At 38.5% G+C, this 14,710-nt stretch overlaps 1 protein-coding gene across 2 annotated transcripts in view; it reads left to right on the top strand.

Annotated features, from left to right (window-relative positions):
• cd2ap (CD2-associated protein) overlaps nucleotides 1–14,710 on the top strand; it is a 70,410-nt gene that overhangs the window by 29,636 nt on the left and 26,064 nt on the right. For both annotated transcript variants that reach the window (XM_072362669.1, XM_072362670.1), the window contains 7 exons: nucleotides 119–297; nucleotides 1,612–1,699; nucleotides 2,702–2,796; nucleotides 5,197–5,295; nucleotides 6,608–6,661; nucleotides 11,552–11,588; nucleotides 12,791–12,853. In XM_072362669.1, coding sequence (XP_072218770.1) covers nucleotides 119–297; nucleotides 1,612–1,699; nucleotides 2,702–2,796; nucleotides 5,197–5,295; nucleotides 6,608–6,661; nucleotides 11,552–11,588; nucleotides 12,791–12,853 — 615 coding nt within the window. The remainder of the gene's footprint in view (nucleotides 1–118; nucleotides 298–1,611; nucleotides 1,700–2,701; nucleotides 2,797–5,196; nucleotides 5,296–6,607; nucleotides 6,662–11,551; nucleotides 11,589–12,790; nucleotides 12,854–14,710) is intronic.

Raw genomic sequence — 14,710 nt, 5'->3', positions numbered from 1 at the left:
CTTTATTATTTGCAAGATATCGACAGTTTAATGTTTGAAAATTATTCTCAGTATGAGAAAAGTGTAAATTGTCCCTCTGTCTTCACCTTCTATCTCACTTTGTTGCATCTCCTTCCAGATGGAAGTCCAACAGAAGTCACTGGCACGCCCACATCACCTCAGCCTGCCTCAGGGAACGAAGTCATTGCTCAGCCTAAGAAGATCCGGGGAATCGGCTTTGGAAATATCTTCAAAGAGGGGTCGGTCAAACTAAAGGTGCGACTGCCCAGTCCCGAAGCAGAGGAGAGGAAAGACAAAGTAAGTGTGATTCCAACATGACACACAAAAATTAATCAGTCGTGGAGACAATAACTGTGGTTCTGTGTACATTCAGTCCAGTTTTTAGTGTTGAACTGTTGGTTTAATACAACGGGACATCTGAGAACGTCATTGGAATGTGCCTTTGTCATTGGCTTTTGACATGTTGTAGACCAGAAAGCCAAAGAAAACAATCGTCTTTTCAGTCTCAATGACACAGCTTTTTAGTTCAGCCAATTAAAACAATCTCAATGACACAATTTGTAGGAGCCTGCCGCAAAGTAAGGCATGCTCGTGTTCTTTCCAGGAGCGGAGTGTCCCGGCTGTACTCTCGGGTACCTCATATTTCTAAAGCTCTGAAAATGACCAGAAATCTCTCAGCATTTAGTTTCAGGGTTTGACATATTTAAATCATTCTTCTCATCAACATGCTACAATCCTGATTTGCGAACCAATATCCATTATTGAATTCTGGATTGTACAATAAGTTCCCCCCGTTTAAATGGGACATTCATTTTCCAGAATGATTCTGATCAGGTCTTTGTACTCCTGTTGTTGTCGTCTATAGGAATGTGCCAGTATTCGCGTGGAGTTTGTTTGTTGTGAATACAGTTGTTTTTGCTGTCATCAGCACATGTATGGGACACCACACTCAAGAAATGCAATCTTCAGATTGCTTCTGACACGTATCTTTTTTAGCAAATATGGAAACAGGAAGTAAAGAAAACCCAGTTTCAGTTTTATTTTTAACTCTTATGTGAAACTGGCATACTGAAAACAAGATATTTTTAAGTTATAAGTTGACAGTATTATTAACATGTCATTTGCGTTATTAGAATAGAGTTTAACTTGGCTCTAAAACTCCTCCCTCTTCTTCTTTTCTCCTCTTCATAACAGCCTTCACACTGTTTCACCACTAACTCTGCTCCCTTCACTTTCCTTCACTCCGCACATACCACCACATGTCGCATGCCCTCTCAGTCCTCTATTCACAGTATCAAATAGGTTTCTACCCGTTTTGGTCTTGCAACAGCTTAGAAACGACTCTCTGATGCAATTCCTGTTAAAACAACAGCTTAACCTGCTAACAACAGGAAATCTCTCAGCATTTACTTTTGCATTTCAGGGTTTGACTTCTTTATTTCTCCTCAACATGTTACAATCCTGAATTGCTAACCTCATAATTCATCCAACGTCCATAACAAAACACGTCCAGATACAGACTGTTTAATGAAAAAGATTCCTCCACGGAAAGCCAACCGCTCACTCATGTTCGAAAAGTCACTCCCATCTGTGTGGTATGCTTCATTTTAGCCAGTCCCATCATTACCATCAGCAGCAAAGCCTGCCCATCCCAATATGACAGACTCACAGAGAGCTGATGGAGACTGCAAACCTAAAGGTAAAACACATGTTCACATCTTAGCCAGCTTACGTGTGAGAGTGATGGCAGTGTTTTTTCAGGTTATACTGAACTAAATATGGTTGTTATTCATAATGTTGGTTACAGGGTACAATAAAGGTTAAAGTGAAGAAAATACTAAAACCTTTGTGTCTGAAGCAGTTGTTAAATAGCAACATATTTTGTCTTATTTATCGTTAAATCTCAATTTAACTTAGAATTACAAACAGCATTATTTGACTACAAGCTCACATGTCATTGTTCTTGTTCAAACAAATCCATCATACAAATGTTGAACTTGAGTCCGAATCTTACAAATTTGGAGTCCAGTTTAAAAGAGGACCACTGAGACATTACTAGCATGATGTTTATGTGGAACTTGCAGCTGTATTTATGGTGTGATGGAAAGAGATTTCTATGGGTGGAGAACTGTAGAAGTAGCTTCATTTGGGGAAGCTATGGTCCATCAGGGCATTTGTCGGGTCCAAATGTTGTTCTGTACTGAACGTGCCTCCAGAAGGTTGAGCAGGTCTGATCGGCTGTTACCAGTAAAGCCGGTCAGAGGATGTTGCTGCTAAATTACGTCAGACTACTTGCAGAATCCAAGCATTCTTCTTCCACCAGCACTGAGTGTCATATGGGTGTGTTAAGTAAAAACACAAATGATTTTAAATGATTTTTATGTTATTGGCTTAAACGTACAGAATTAGTCTGCTCCATAGACTGTCTTTGGTCTGTACTGGTCACTTATATGAAGACTACAATAAAGCAGAAGACCAGGGACTATTTATTTGCTTCTTGGTAGTGAGTGTGATGGTATTCTTTAGAAATTCATACACTTTCAAACTTGAAGAACAAGTTTTTCCTCCAGCCAAATGAAGCATAAATAAGTGGTGAGAGGTTTCACATACTTTGTTGGGGCTTTTCTTGTGTGCTTTTGCACGTTATCTCTTTAATTTGTGTTCATGTTGTAATGGATGCCAATATTATCTGTTTCTTCAGCAAAAGAACACTGTAAAGTCACATATTTTTATGAAGCCACAAATGAGGACGAGCTGTGCCTGAAAGAGGGAGATATCGTCCAGATACTGAGCAAGGTAAGCTTCCCAGTGAAATAAAATGACTAAACAAAGCATATGAGTTGAGGACGGCAAAACGGAACCAGTGAGAGCAGGTCAGTCAGCACATTTACATGACTCCAACCAAGTCATTAAGATCCACGTAAACGCGGCAGTCCGACTGAGGACTTAAAGAGAAAATGTTGGGATGACAGTGTTGCGTCAATCATTTTGTCAGCATTCACTGTGGTCCTGTGTTTGGTGCCGTCATTTGAAGTCTCAGGTTCTCTCCCTGACTCAGACTGACTCTCGCACAGAATCTGAAATAATGTTTTCCTTAGAATAGACCTGAAGTTCTTTCCCATTCACACTCTTTAACACAACTCTAAGCTTACAGTCTTTATGTTTTTATCTAATTCTAAATGTAAAAGGATTTTATGACACTGATAAACGATGAACAAACTTACCTGGAATCGCCTCTCTGTCTGAGCCCAGCTGTTCTCCGCATTGCTTTCACATGATATCCCCAAGGCCAATTTTCGTTTTTGATGCACTTAATTATATTATATTATTATATTATTATATTATAGATACAGACATTATAGTTATACAGACATTCTATACAGTAGAGAATAAGCAACGCTCAAGCCAGTGAATGACGTTTCATTTCCCCGATACAGCAGATCACTGTTTTTCAGCCTATGTGTAAACATCCAAAACATTACAAAACGAATCACCAACCAAGATTTTTTTTTTTTCTGTTTTTCTTTCTTGAAACGCTTTATTTCACAATTTATGAACAACACGATGAAAGTCACTTAATGTGCAATAAGAAAAAAGACTGTTAAACCTTAACTGTTTTGGATAAGTTCAAAAATGTTTTGGGTAGGAAAACACACGTGTTTAATTAAACCCAGAGACTTCTATCATAGATAAGTCTGGCTTAATAACAAAGCAAACCGCTTGAAAGTCGGTCAAAGATTTAAGAAGTTATGGTGGTTTCAGTTGAGTGTACCAAAGTACCCCATAGAGACACAAAGACTGAGTTATGCTTTTACAGCATACTTGCAGCTTGAAACTTGGAGCACTGAGGAGGAGAGTGGAAGCTGCTAACCCAGCACAGCTAGTTTCAGGAAAAATGGAACAATGACACCGCAGACATGTTTGATGTTTGTCATTCATAACTACGCAGAAAAGTATGCAGCTTTAAGAAAACCTTGACATTTTGGTTAATAGCACTGTCTAACAAAAAAGTGTTGGACTGAGCGGCCTGGACACTACAGTGGGCCCTATTGCCTCCAGATGCAACGTGGTGTATTGAGTTTTATTCTCCAATTCTTATAAAGTGCTCCTTTTAATGATGAATTGCTGCCAGTTGTAAAACTTCACACTCATGAAAATGATAATTCAGTCTTCATTAATAATCCTGATAGATTTTTCAGTGTATAAAGGTGGTACAGTAATGAATACTTAATATATGCACAATATACATACAATATACCCGCAAATGCCAGAAGTTGCTTAATAACTCATTTGAACTCTCAAAAGAATCTAATTAGGAAACACTTTATTTCCTTGTCTCTGTGACATAAGGCTTCGTCATTATTTGACTTACAGGTTTGGAAAAATTAGCTTCAATATAGACAGTGTAGACTGATAGGAGGCTGTATTTAACTTTTTCTCAGGGTCTGTAAGATGACACTAGTATCTGTGGCCGTGGTGTAAGTGTGAAAGCTTGAACAACGGGACTAAGTTGTTCACAACAGAGCTCAGCATTAGTGAATCCTCCCTATATTACAGCTCAAACAGCTCATACTAGTGAGAAAACTGAACTCTCAGCCCCCCAGAGGGCTGTTATTTCATGTCAGAGGAGTGTTGACCCAAGCATGACTTCATCAGCATCCCGGCTTAGTTATCCAGGATGCTGCCACCATCTAGTGGAAACTGTAGGGAAGTGCTTGTTGTCTGATTTGTAGGGACTTCTAGTGCAGTGTTTCTCAATTCCGGTGAGCCATTCATTTGAATCAGGTGTGGTGGAGGAAGGAAACATCGAAACCATGCAGGGCAGTGGGTCATGTGGACTGGAATTGAGAAACGCTGTTCTAGTGAAATAAAGGGAGTTCTTTTTTTTTTTTTACATGGGTTATAAAAAAGACGAGTTGCTGATTTGAAAGCAGTCAGTGAAGACTCACAACTTTTACTGTTATTTGTTTACTGTTTTCTTTTATTGAGGCTGCTATTAGCACACCACACATATTGTACAGCAGTTACTTATGTTATTTTATGTTAGCTTTATTTGATCTTATTTGTCTTTTTTAATTTATTTTAATTTAATTTTTAGTTCCCTCTTGTTCCATAACTGTTATACAGCAAATTCCCTTGGGATAAATAAAGCCTCTTGAATCTTGAATCTTATTTGAATATTCTGTTTTCTAACAGGACACAGGAGAGCCTGGCTGGTGGAGAGGTGAGATTGGAGGCAAGGAAGGTGTCTTTCCCAACAACTTTGTTGTCCTGGTTTCTGAAGCAGAGAAAGAGGTGATCTATAAACCTGAACATGGATATTATTTAGATTTATATTTAGGTTGGTAGTTTCCAATATAAGCAAAGACCGCAGACAAAATATGGTGCTTTGTCCACCTGCTTTGAGAGAGAAGGGAGCAAATCTGGTTTCGACCATAATCTCACTCGTAATAGGTGGCAAGTCTGTGTGATTTCATCGTTAAATGAATGAGGCGTTGCTTGTACTGATTGTACTGCACTGTGAGTACCATTCACATTCAATTTGTATCTTCAAATGTAATTATAAGGAGACATATTGGCTCGAGTAAGTACCAAATAACAGTTGAGAAAAAATATCATGCATTTAAACTCTTCAACATAAAGATAATCGCAGTGATCTCTCTCGTGGTTAGAAAAATGTATTTTCTGCCATATAAGCACAGGCGAGGTTAACCTTGGTGGCAGCTGGACAGAATGTCACTGCAGGCTCAGGGGATTCCTGCTGCCAGCCTGGGGTTGCTATGGTGAATAATAGTCTTCTTAAGGAGTGTTCTTCCACTGCCTTTCCCACTGTAGGGGCTTCAGGATTTGCTGGTTTTCTGTTGTCATTCAAATAGCGATTTAATGACATCACATCATTGGACATTTTAGACCATATCCAGCCCATGTGGAAAAATGGTCCTAGTGTCTAGAGGAGATTATTGTTACCGTAAAGTGCAGTTTGATGTGAAACTGTTTTTTAAAAAAAAATAAAATAAATTAAATGAGACTCTATTCTACATGTTAAATGTACCACAGGTTTTAAAAGTTTACCTATTCATGTTTCTTCATCAACCTCAGCAGATGGGAACGATACTGAGCAGACAGTTGAAATAATACATGTTTTGTCAAATGAGTTATGAGATGACAGTGACTGTTATCTTCAACCGGTTCATCTGATCTGAGCCTTGACATGTGGCCTGTTGTGTCATACATCATCTGATTAGTGTTAGTGAGAACAGCTTAAGGTAGCCACCACCCAAAAATCCTGTTTGATTTATTCTGAAAGCATTCCCTGTGACCAGTGAGGTCTCTTTATAAGCAGAAAGTGGAAACAAGTCTCTGCCTGACATCTTCAATGATCAGAGGACCAGCTTTTTAAAGGTCTTCAAATCAAATTAGAAATATTTGAGCACATGGTGCATAAACACTGTATGTGTGCACATGTGTTAAGATCAGAGGTCTAAGTTATTTTCTAACACCTGCTGTTGTCCAGTCATCTGAGGGAACACTGAAGCCCTTTGGAGTGATATCACAGCAAGTCATTTGGAGCTTATTATACAGAAATATTTCTGTTTTTTTGTTTAAGGCTCCAGCATCAAGAGGCTCAGTGAAATTATCACCAAAGCAAGAGTCAGAGGAGGTAAGAATAGAATGTTGATATTTATCTTGTATGCTTCATAAAAATGAAGGACTCCTTATGTAGTATTTTGCATGATTTCTTTTCTTTTTTTCATACATTTGGGTGTCTGAGTTATCTACCGACTTCAAAACAAAAAAAAAACAAAAAACACAACCCTGCCACTTTGGGCTGCCAAAGTTTGAAATGTTGTCACCGAGTGAGACGTTCAGCTTTTCAGGGAACTTTTACGTCATGTAAACAGGTCAGAGTAGAGTTCTCCACCCTCCATCTTTATTTCACCGAACATCAACTTAAAATCCTGCTGAATTCACTGGAAACTGTCTCAGATGTTTTCCAGTTGAAATTAATAGTTCTTCCAGTGGAATGACTTACTCTAAATAGTTTGGAAATGGCCTTATAATTCTTCCTGGAGAGATGGACATCAGCAATTGCTTCTCTAAGATCCTTGCTGCTGTATATCCTCCTTTGCGTTGTGAAAACACACACCTGACCAACAAATCTCCCAGACTGCTTTTAGAGGTGCTTACACTTGATCAGTTAATCAAGTACCTCTGATTAGCAGTCCTTGGCTGCTACTTACTCTTAGATCCTGTAGAAGCTGTAAGGGTGGACTTGCATTTTGACTGAGTTTATGTTAAATATGATATTGAAACTATGTGATAAGTCATGAAAATAATCTCATCTGTATTTTTTTGTGTGTGGTGTGGACAGTGGTGTTACAGCCCAAGACTGTAGGGGCGCCAAACCAAGAGCAAAAAAAAAAAAAAAATAGCCAAAAATTTTAGTGTTACTTTAACACTATTAGTCAACTCATGGTTGCTTAAAGCATTTCTAGACTATTGCTCCCCTGATTATACAACCGCAGCATCATCTGACAAAATCTCCATTCACATTCATCTGTGAAGCCAGTTCGGCTAGACGTACATATGCAGTGATCTCCGACAGGAGTTCGAGACAGCAGAATGTCTTAAACATTTTCTCATGCAGTCCACAGCACCATGGCGTCTGATATAGTAAAGTCAGTAATAGGGGTGGGCGATATGACGATATTAAATCGTGAAGGATTGCAACGTGAAGACGATTCGTAACGATCTGTCAAACTCCAGAGATCGTGGGATCATCTAGGGCACATTCTATAAATTGCAGTTCTATGCTGATGCACCAGACGTATTACGTTGTCAACCTGACCGACCAATCACAGCGAATTACGGGCAGTGACGCGCTTTCTTATCCGCCTCCTTTTTTGTGTGTGTAGCCGCATGGAGAGCCATGGCCGAAAGGCAAACGGAGGAGTTGGTCACTAAAAAAATTCCACCTCCATTATGTGGAATTGGTTTGGATTCTCCGCAGCTGATCAAGCACAAGCAAATGTAATTTGCAAAGTGTGCACAGAAACTGTTCACACGTCGGGTGGCAACACGACGAACCTGTTCAATCACTTGAGGAAGCATACCAAACAGTATGCTGAGAGCCAAACAGCGAGGGGCCCGGCGGCACCGGCACCGCGGGCGGAGGCAGCAGCTAGCTAAGACCAAAACAGACAACATTAACACAGGCATTTGACAAAGACCCTCCGTATGACAAGTCAAGCAAGCGATAGAAAGAGGTAACAGAAGCAGTTACCTTTTATCTTGCAAAAGATATGGTACCGTTCAAGATGGTAGAAAAGGAGGGGTTCAAACGCCTGCTTCAAGTAGTTGACCCGCGGTACGAGCTGCCCAGCCGAAAATACTTCTGCAACACTGCCTGTTTTTCATTTTTCAGTTTAAGATTGTGATGAAATCGAGATTTTATTTTTAAAAAATCGTGATATCGCCATATCGCCCACCCCTAGTCAGTAACTTAATTTAACTCTGTTACAAGGATGGTGTTCCAGTTAAATGGCCCAGTCAAACTGCAACTTACTTAACTGTGGTGGGTATATCCACTTGCCTCTAGTCCATTTACAATCCTTTTGGGGGAAAAAAACAAATCAATTTCAGTCTCAAACTGTAAATATTTAGGACACAGCATCTGTATGGAGAATTGATGAAATGCACCAAATGCAGTAAGAGATAAAAGCAAGAATGTGAAAAAGACCTTTCTAAATCTTTTAGATTTATTTCTTTGTGTTACTGGAGTTTGGCTCTGAAATTAGTTTGTTTCATCTGCAGCTGTTACAATAAACTATGTTTTGCTGTTGATATTTCAGAAATTAACATTCTCTTTACGTGTTAACAAAATTCACATTTTTCAAATTCATATTTGTCTAAATGTATATTTGTTTACTCCATCAAAGTAAATGATTCGTTTCAGACTGTATAATCCAGCGCAGCCCTCCTGTAACGGACAGTTATTGAGGATATTTTTGTGTTGAACTCTTAAGTAGTGTATAATCTTATTTGGCCCACAGTGACACCTTTGTTTGTGTGTCATATGAAATCACCGATTTGTCTGGTTACAGCTAAGCCAAAAAGCCATCTTGTCTTTCTTTTTAATTGTCTTTCTTGTCTTTTCTTTTTTAATTTTTGATTTTTAATTTTTTTTTTATTCCAACTGGGTATTTTACAAGCCGAACCCCATGTGACATGCAGTTCGTTGAACACTAACCATGTATTACACATGCCCTAAAGTTCTTTGATGATTCCTTCCTCTCCTTCTAATTTAAATACGGCCAGTGCAGAGATGAAGTCAGTTTTCATGTAATATTTTGTAGAACATGAACATGACAACGAGAGAACTCCAGAATACATTGAGCTTAATTTCAGTGTGAATCACTCGGAGGAGTTCCGCTCATGGAGATCATGGAGCTGTGGCTCTGTGTGATAAAGAGTAATATAAAGTGATTGTTTCTTACTCACAGAGGTGCAGTGTTCAAAAATAGAAATTTATCCCAGGAGCAGCATTGGCATTTTAATTGTGAGTGAAGGATAACCCTGTGAATGTGAGTAGAAAGTCCACTGGGTTTATGAAACATGATTGGATTGTGAATGACTTGCATATTTAGTGGCTGTCACCCCATTTGTGCTAATTGTAAATTCCAGAGTGTCTTTATCTGGAGTCTGTGCAAAGCAGTCACTAAGAATGGCAGAAACAGCAGTCTCACCATGTACTAGAACACTCATCAGCTGGAGGAACTAGGTGTTGGAATGATCTCACTGTGTACTCAGGTTTTTCTAGCGGACAACAAAAAGTCAATCATAAAAAGTGTCTGTTTTAATTTGCACATATTTACAGGATTCACACTAAAGGCTTTAGCAGAGTTCAAAGCAGTCCTCATTCAGTTTTCCACCAGACTGGATTTTATGATGAAGTTGAAACCTTACACGGGCCATAATTCTTCTTCTTCACCACAAAAAGTCTTCATATGGATATTTGGCATAGCAGCTGAGCTAAATGATATTTTAGTAACACTGCTGAAATGTAAACTGTTCAAGCTAAACTTCCCCTTTTGCAGAGGCCTTTTTTTTTTTTTTTTTTAAAGCTTAAGCAAATTTTTCACTTTTTAATACTTCAGCACCTCGTACTGTTCAAACAAAACAGTGTTCTGGTTTCTATGTCTGAAATAATAATGTCACATTGTCATTTGAAGCACTGGCCTTTGCTTGTTCATCCCTGCAATTATTAGTTATAATAACCTTATTGTGAGATCATGATTGTTTCAGATGTGTTGTCTTGGTTGCTGCACTTAGACTAATAATCCAGACAATGTCTTTGAAGGGACAAACATTGACCTATTTTGTCCTCTGCTTTAGGCAACAGCTGCTCAAAAACAACAGATGTAACTGCCTAAGACAAGAGGCCATCTTTGTTAGCCAACTGAAAAATTCAGCTTTAATCAGTTGACTGCCTTCTATGCATGCTGGCACGGGACTCCTAATAACTGACAACCATAAGAGGAAACCTTTTCTTTGCTGTTGTTGTAATGACAAAATGTTTAATCCATCATCATGAGAAAACAAGCTTGTTCATATTGCAATTCTGGTATATAGGACAATTTTAAGGATGGAGACTCCAAGGCTGTTCCATGCTATGATTTTCTAACCAAGCAGAAGACATAATTAGTCTTAGAAATGTCACGCAGGATAGTTTATTTGCCAAGTTTCTCACGATAACAGAGGTGGTTTACAGAAGTTATTAGATGCAGTAAGATGAGATATAAAAGGGTCAATGTAAATGGTGTTTAAAGGAATGAAATATATATTAAAAAAATGGTAAAAATGAATGTATAGACTGAAACAAAGGGTTCAGCCATTGGAAAATCTTAATGTACTTGAGCTATCGTTGACCTCATTCAGTGCACTTTATGCTGTCAAAGGGTACATAAAGACAACTGCACTACAAAGCAGGAGCACCTGACTGACTGAAAGAGTTGGAACGTTCTCAGACTGTTCTCGTTGAACAATCTCTTCCACTTTACTTGCTTGGACTGTGTTGTGTGACTGTCCTTTCAAAGATGAAAGAAAAAAAAAAGAAATGACAAATTTGTCTCAACTGACACAAATTTTGTTGGAAGTGTGTGAGATGGGATGAAAGCCAATTTAGTTGTGCTGTCATGTTCGACCTGGAAGCACAATTAAAATCAGTGTGGTGATGTCATCAGAATTGTTGTAAATTCACATGACCTATTTTTTTTTTATCAATGTTCATTCGAGTATTAGACTGAAGTATAACAGTAGCTGTGTAAAACAACATGAAGAAAATCCTGTGTCTCAGTAGTATCACAATACAAAACAAAGTTTTCTTCTTATTGTTTCTAAACTGGGGACAAACATTAGATTGTCTTTGTTGAGACAAAGCCTTTTTTTCTCTTATCTGCTTTTAGAAAATGCACAACATTGAGTCTTTGAGTGTTCTTTAACTTTGATGTCTTTGACCTATTTTTCTGCACCCCTTTTTTCTTCCTGTTAGAAACCGAAGAAACCGCCCCCACCATCAAAAAGCACAGGTATGGAGCACTTTATATGCTACGCTTTTTCAAATCATTGGCGAGTGTTGAATAAGGGTTTACTATTTTGTCTGTTTTACAATTGTGCGCCATAGTCTCATAAACTTGGGTAACATTGAATACAATACTGTTTTAGAATATGTAAAGCGCTGCAAGAGTCTTTTGTTAAAGAGCTTGATTTCTGTCATGTGTTTATTAGCGAGGGACTAAGCTCCTCAGATTGGACAGTGTGTGTCATCGGAGCCAAACTTTAAAAAGAGTTTAGGTTTATTGTCATCAAGCCAAAGACGGTACACTACAGAACAGTACTCAATATTTTATGGTGAAATAATATGCCAAATGACATCAGCAGTGTTTGGAACGCACATTGTAGAAGCATTTTTGATACACTTGGAAAATGCAGTGTTTTATCCTCCACCTCTCAGCCGGAGCCACCGTCTTTTATGCCGCCTTACAAGGAGGATGGTAGAAGACCTGAAAAGGTTGAGGATAGATGGAGTAAAAAACAAAGTGTTGTGTCTAAATGTAGGCGTAGTGACATAGCAAACAGCTGGGAGTTTTAGCCCTAAGCTGTGTTTTTTGTTTGAATTACACTGGTTGGAACATCCACCCAGCAATCCATCTTCTAAGCTTATCCCAGGGCCGGTTGCGGTGGACAACTACTGAACAGGACGATCCCGATGCAGTCCTCCCCAGTGACATTTCTCACTTTATCCTGGGAGATGTTGAAGCGTTCGTTCCCACCAGGGACATTTGCACAAAGCCTCACATGAAACCATTTTCTGCTTTTCATCTTACTTGGCATGCAAGTTGAAGACAACAGCACATTCTTGCTCATGGTTTCGTTGTACTGTTAAAGAGGGGGTGTTTGGCATCAGCACCATCATCGGCAGTTTGCAAACTTGCATCATTGTTTTCCTGTCTGCACAGGACGCAACTCTTGGTTTACACTTATCTTACCACCACTGCATTCTGTTGCACTTTACTGACTCTATGTCTGCTTCAAAGGCAGACAAAATATGTGTGTGCACAACTTCCTTTTTGGCAATTGTGTGTGTGTGCGTGCGGTTGTGTGTCAGGTAATCAGTGGTGTGCTATGTGGGAATGTGCTTGTGACATTTTGTGTTTCCTTTCATTGTCTTTTGAGTCTTGAATGAGTCAGGTCAGACAAACAGGTGAACAGATCATGTTTCGTTTTCCAGCTCTCAAGCCAGAGGTCCCAAGTGCTGACAAGAAGCCTCACTTCGTCAGGCCAGAGGACAAAGGTACAGTAGGACTCTGCATCTTTCTTGCATCCATCTTGGTCCTCCCTGTCTTGTCTTATCCTTCTATTTCCTCATCTTGTTCAAATTTTGTTCCTCATATTAGAAATGACATTTAAGTCCAGATTTGGCACAGCACAGAGTAAATAAACCTCAAGACAAAATAAGTGTTCCTTTTTGGTAATATTTTGTCATCAGTTTGAACAATGCTCCTCTCAGAATGTGCTGTCTGACTTACGGTTGGTTGAAGTTGTTGCTTCTGCAATGTTTGCATGAAATGCAGAAAATCTAAGGGTGCTCACATCCAGCCTGAAACAACAGCTAAGCCTTTTCAGCATCCCCAGGATGGCGTGTGTTATTGACAATATTGAGGTACCATTGGCTGCATGGGGATGAAATAAAGTCAGCTCACAGCTGGAAACTTAGACATTTCCCTGTGAAGCCTCAAACTGCACAAAGTGCATTTCTTGCCACCTGGTGGGAAAGCAGTTTTGGAGCTTAGAAAAGACAAATGCCATTCTCAACCTTTGAAATATTGCTTCTCAGAAAATTGAGAATCGGGCTTGTTTCCACTACTTGGGATTAGAGTGAATTTATATTTCATCAGCAGGTGCTCATACAGGCCTCACTACACATACATACTGTAATCAAATTTTCTTTGACCCTAACAAAATAAACTTCTCTTAATTTTGCTTATTGGCTTGAAACTGTTTATCAAACCTCTTAAATTTTTAAAACAGAAGAATGAGCTAGAAAATAAAAATTGAAGGTACTACTAACAATGAATAGTTAAGGGAATGTATATTTTTAGTAATGTTATATTTTGTCTTGCTGTTTTTTTTCTTATTCTTTATTAAGCACCATTATTGTTTGTAAAGGGCCTTTATTGTTTGAAATGTTTTTTCCTGATGAATTTCTCTTCTTTTGGATATTTTACTTGCATATTTGTTTTTTTTTTTTTTTTTTTTAGTGACCGTTTGTGAGCATTTTTTTATTAAACACACACACACACACACATATATACATATATTTGTTTGTGTGGGTGCGCGTGTGTGTGTGTGTACGAACATGCTGAGCTGTAGGATCAGTGTTACATTTCTTGCAGTGTGAGAATGAGTTGGTCTTAATTTGGTGTTGGTTATTGAAGTGTGATCAAAGATTGAGCTCTATTGATTCTTTATGAATTAATATTAAAACCCATTTAAATTAAATGCATTTCTTAATAATCAACATGACATTGTGCTAGAAAACGAGGTCTTGTGCAACATTAAAGAAAACAATCTTGGGGAATTAATATATTTCAAGATGATACAAATACATTGATTTATGTATCATGTGTACTTGAACTTGTTGACTTTCTTAAATAAAGGCAGAATAATGATAAATAATAAAGTAAGACTGCAACTTTAGGTCATTATGCCAAAATTATACAATGCAATTATACAAAATTCTTTTTCCCATCAGTGAACCAGTATTTTCACTTGATCACCTGGTCAACCAGCAATCATTGAGTGAACCATGAACTCCTCTGTATACCAAAGTGGTCAAGTCAAATTATGTGGTTGACCTAAAGAGAGCGGTTTGAAAAAAAAAAATAAATGGCTGCAGACAGGGCTGGGTGATATGGAAAAAAGATATCAGTCGATATATATCGAGTCCATAACTTTTAGCATCCACTTGAACCCCTTATTTTTCACTGTGCTTACTGGTAGCATGTCTTTTGCCATACAATAACCTGCTGCATTTGTAACATCACAGTGTCTCTTAGATTTTTTTGACATACGGTGCTGGATAAAGCAGACGCTGTGGTCTTCTGTTGCTGCTGCACAGGCCTTGTTATTAGCACTTGTTCCGGGCTGC

The sequence above is a fragment of the Leuresthes tenuis genome, unplaced genomic scaffold, assembly GCF_036924035.1.
Source record: "Leuresthes tenuis unplaced genomic scaffold, fLeuTen1.0.hap1 SCAF_13, whole genome shotgun sequence".
Classification (NCBI taxonomy): domain Eukaryota; kingdom Metazoa; phylum Chordata; class Actinopteri; order Atheriniformes; family Atherinopsidae; genus Leuresthes; species Leuresthes tenuis.
This window is presented reverse-complemented; position numbering and strand designations above follow the sequence as displayed.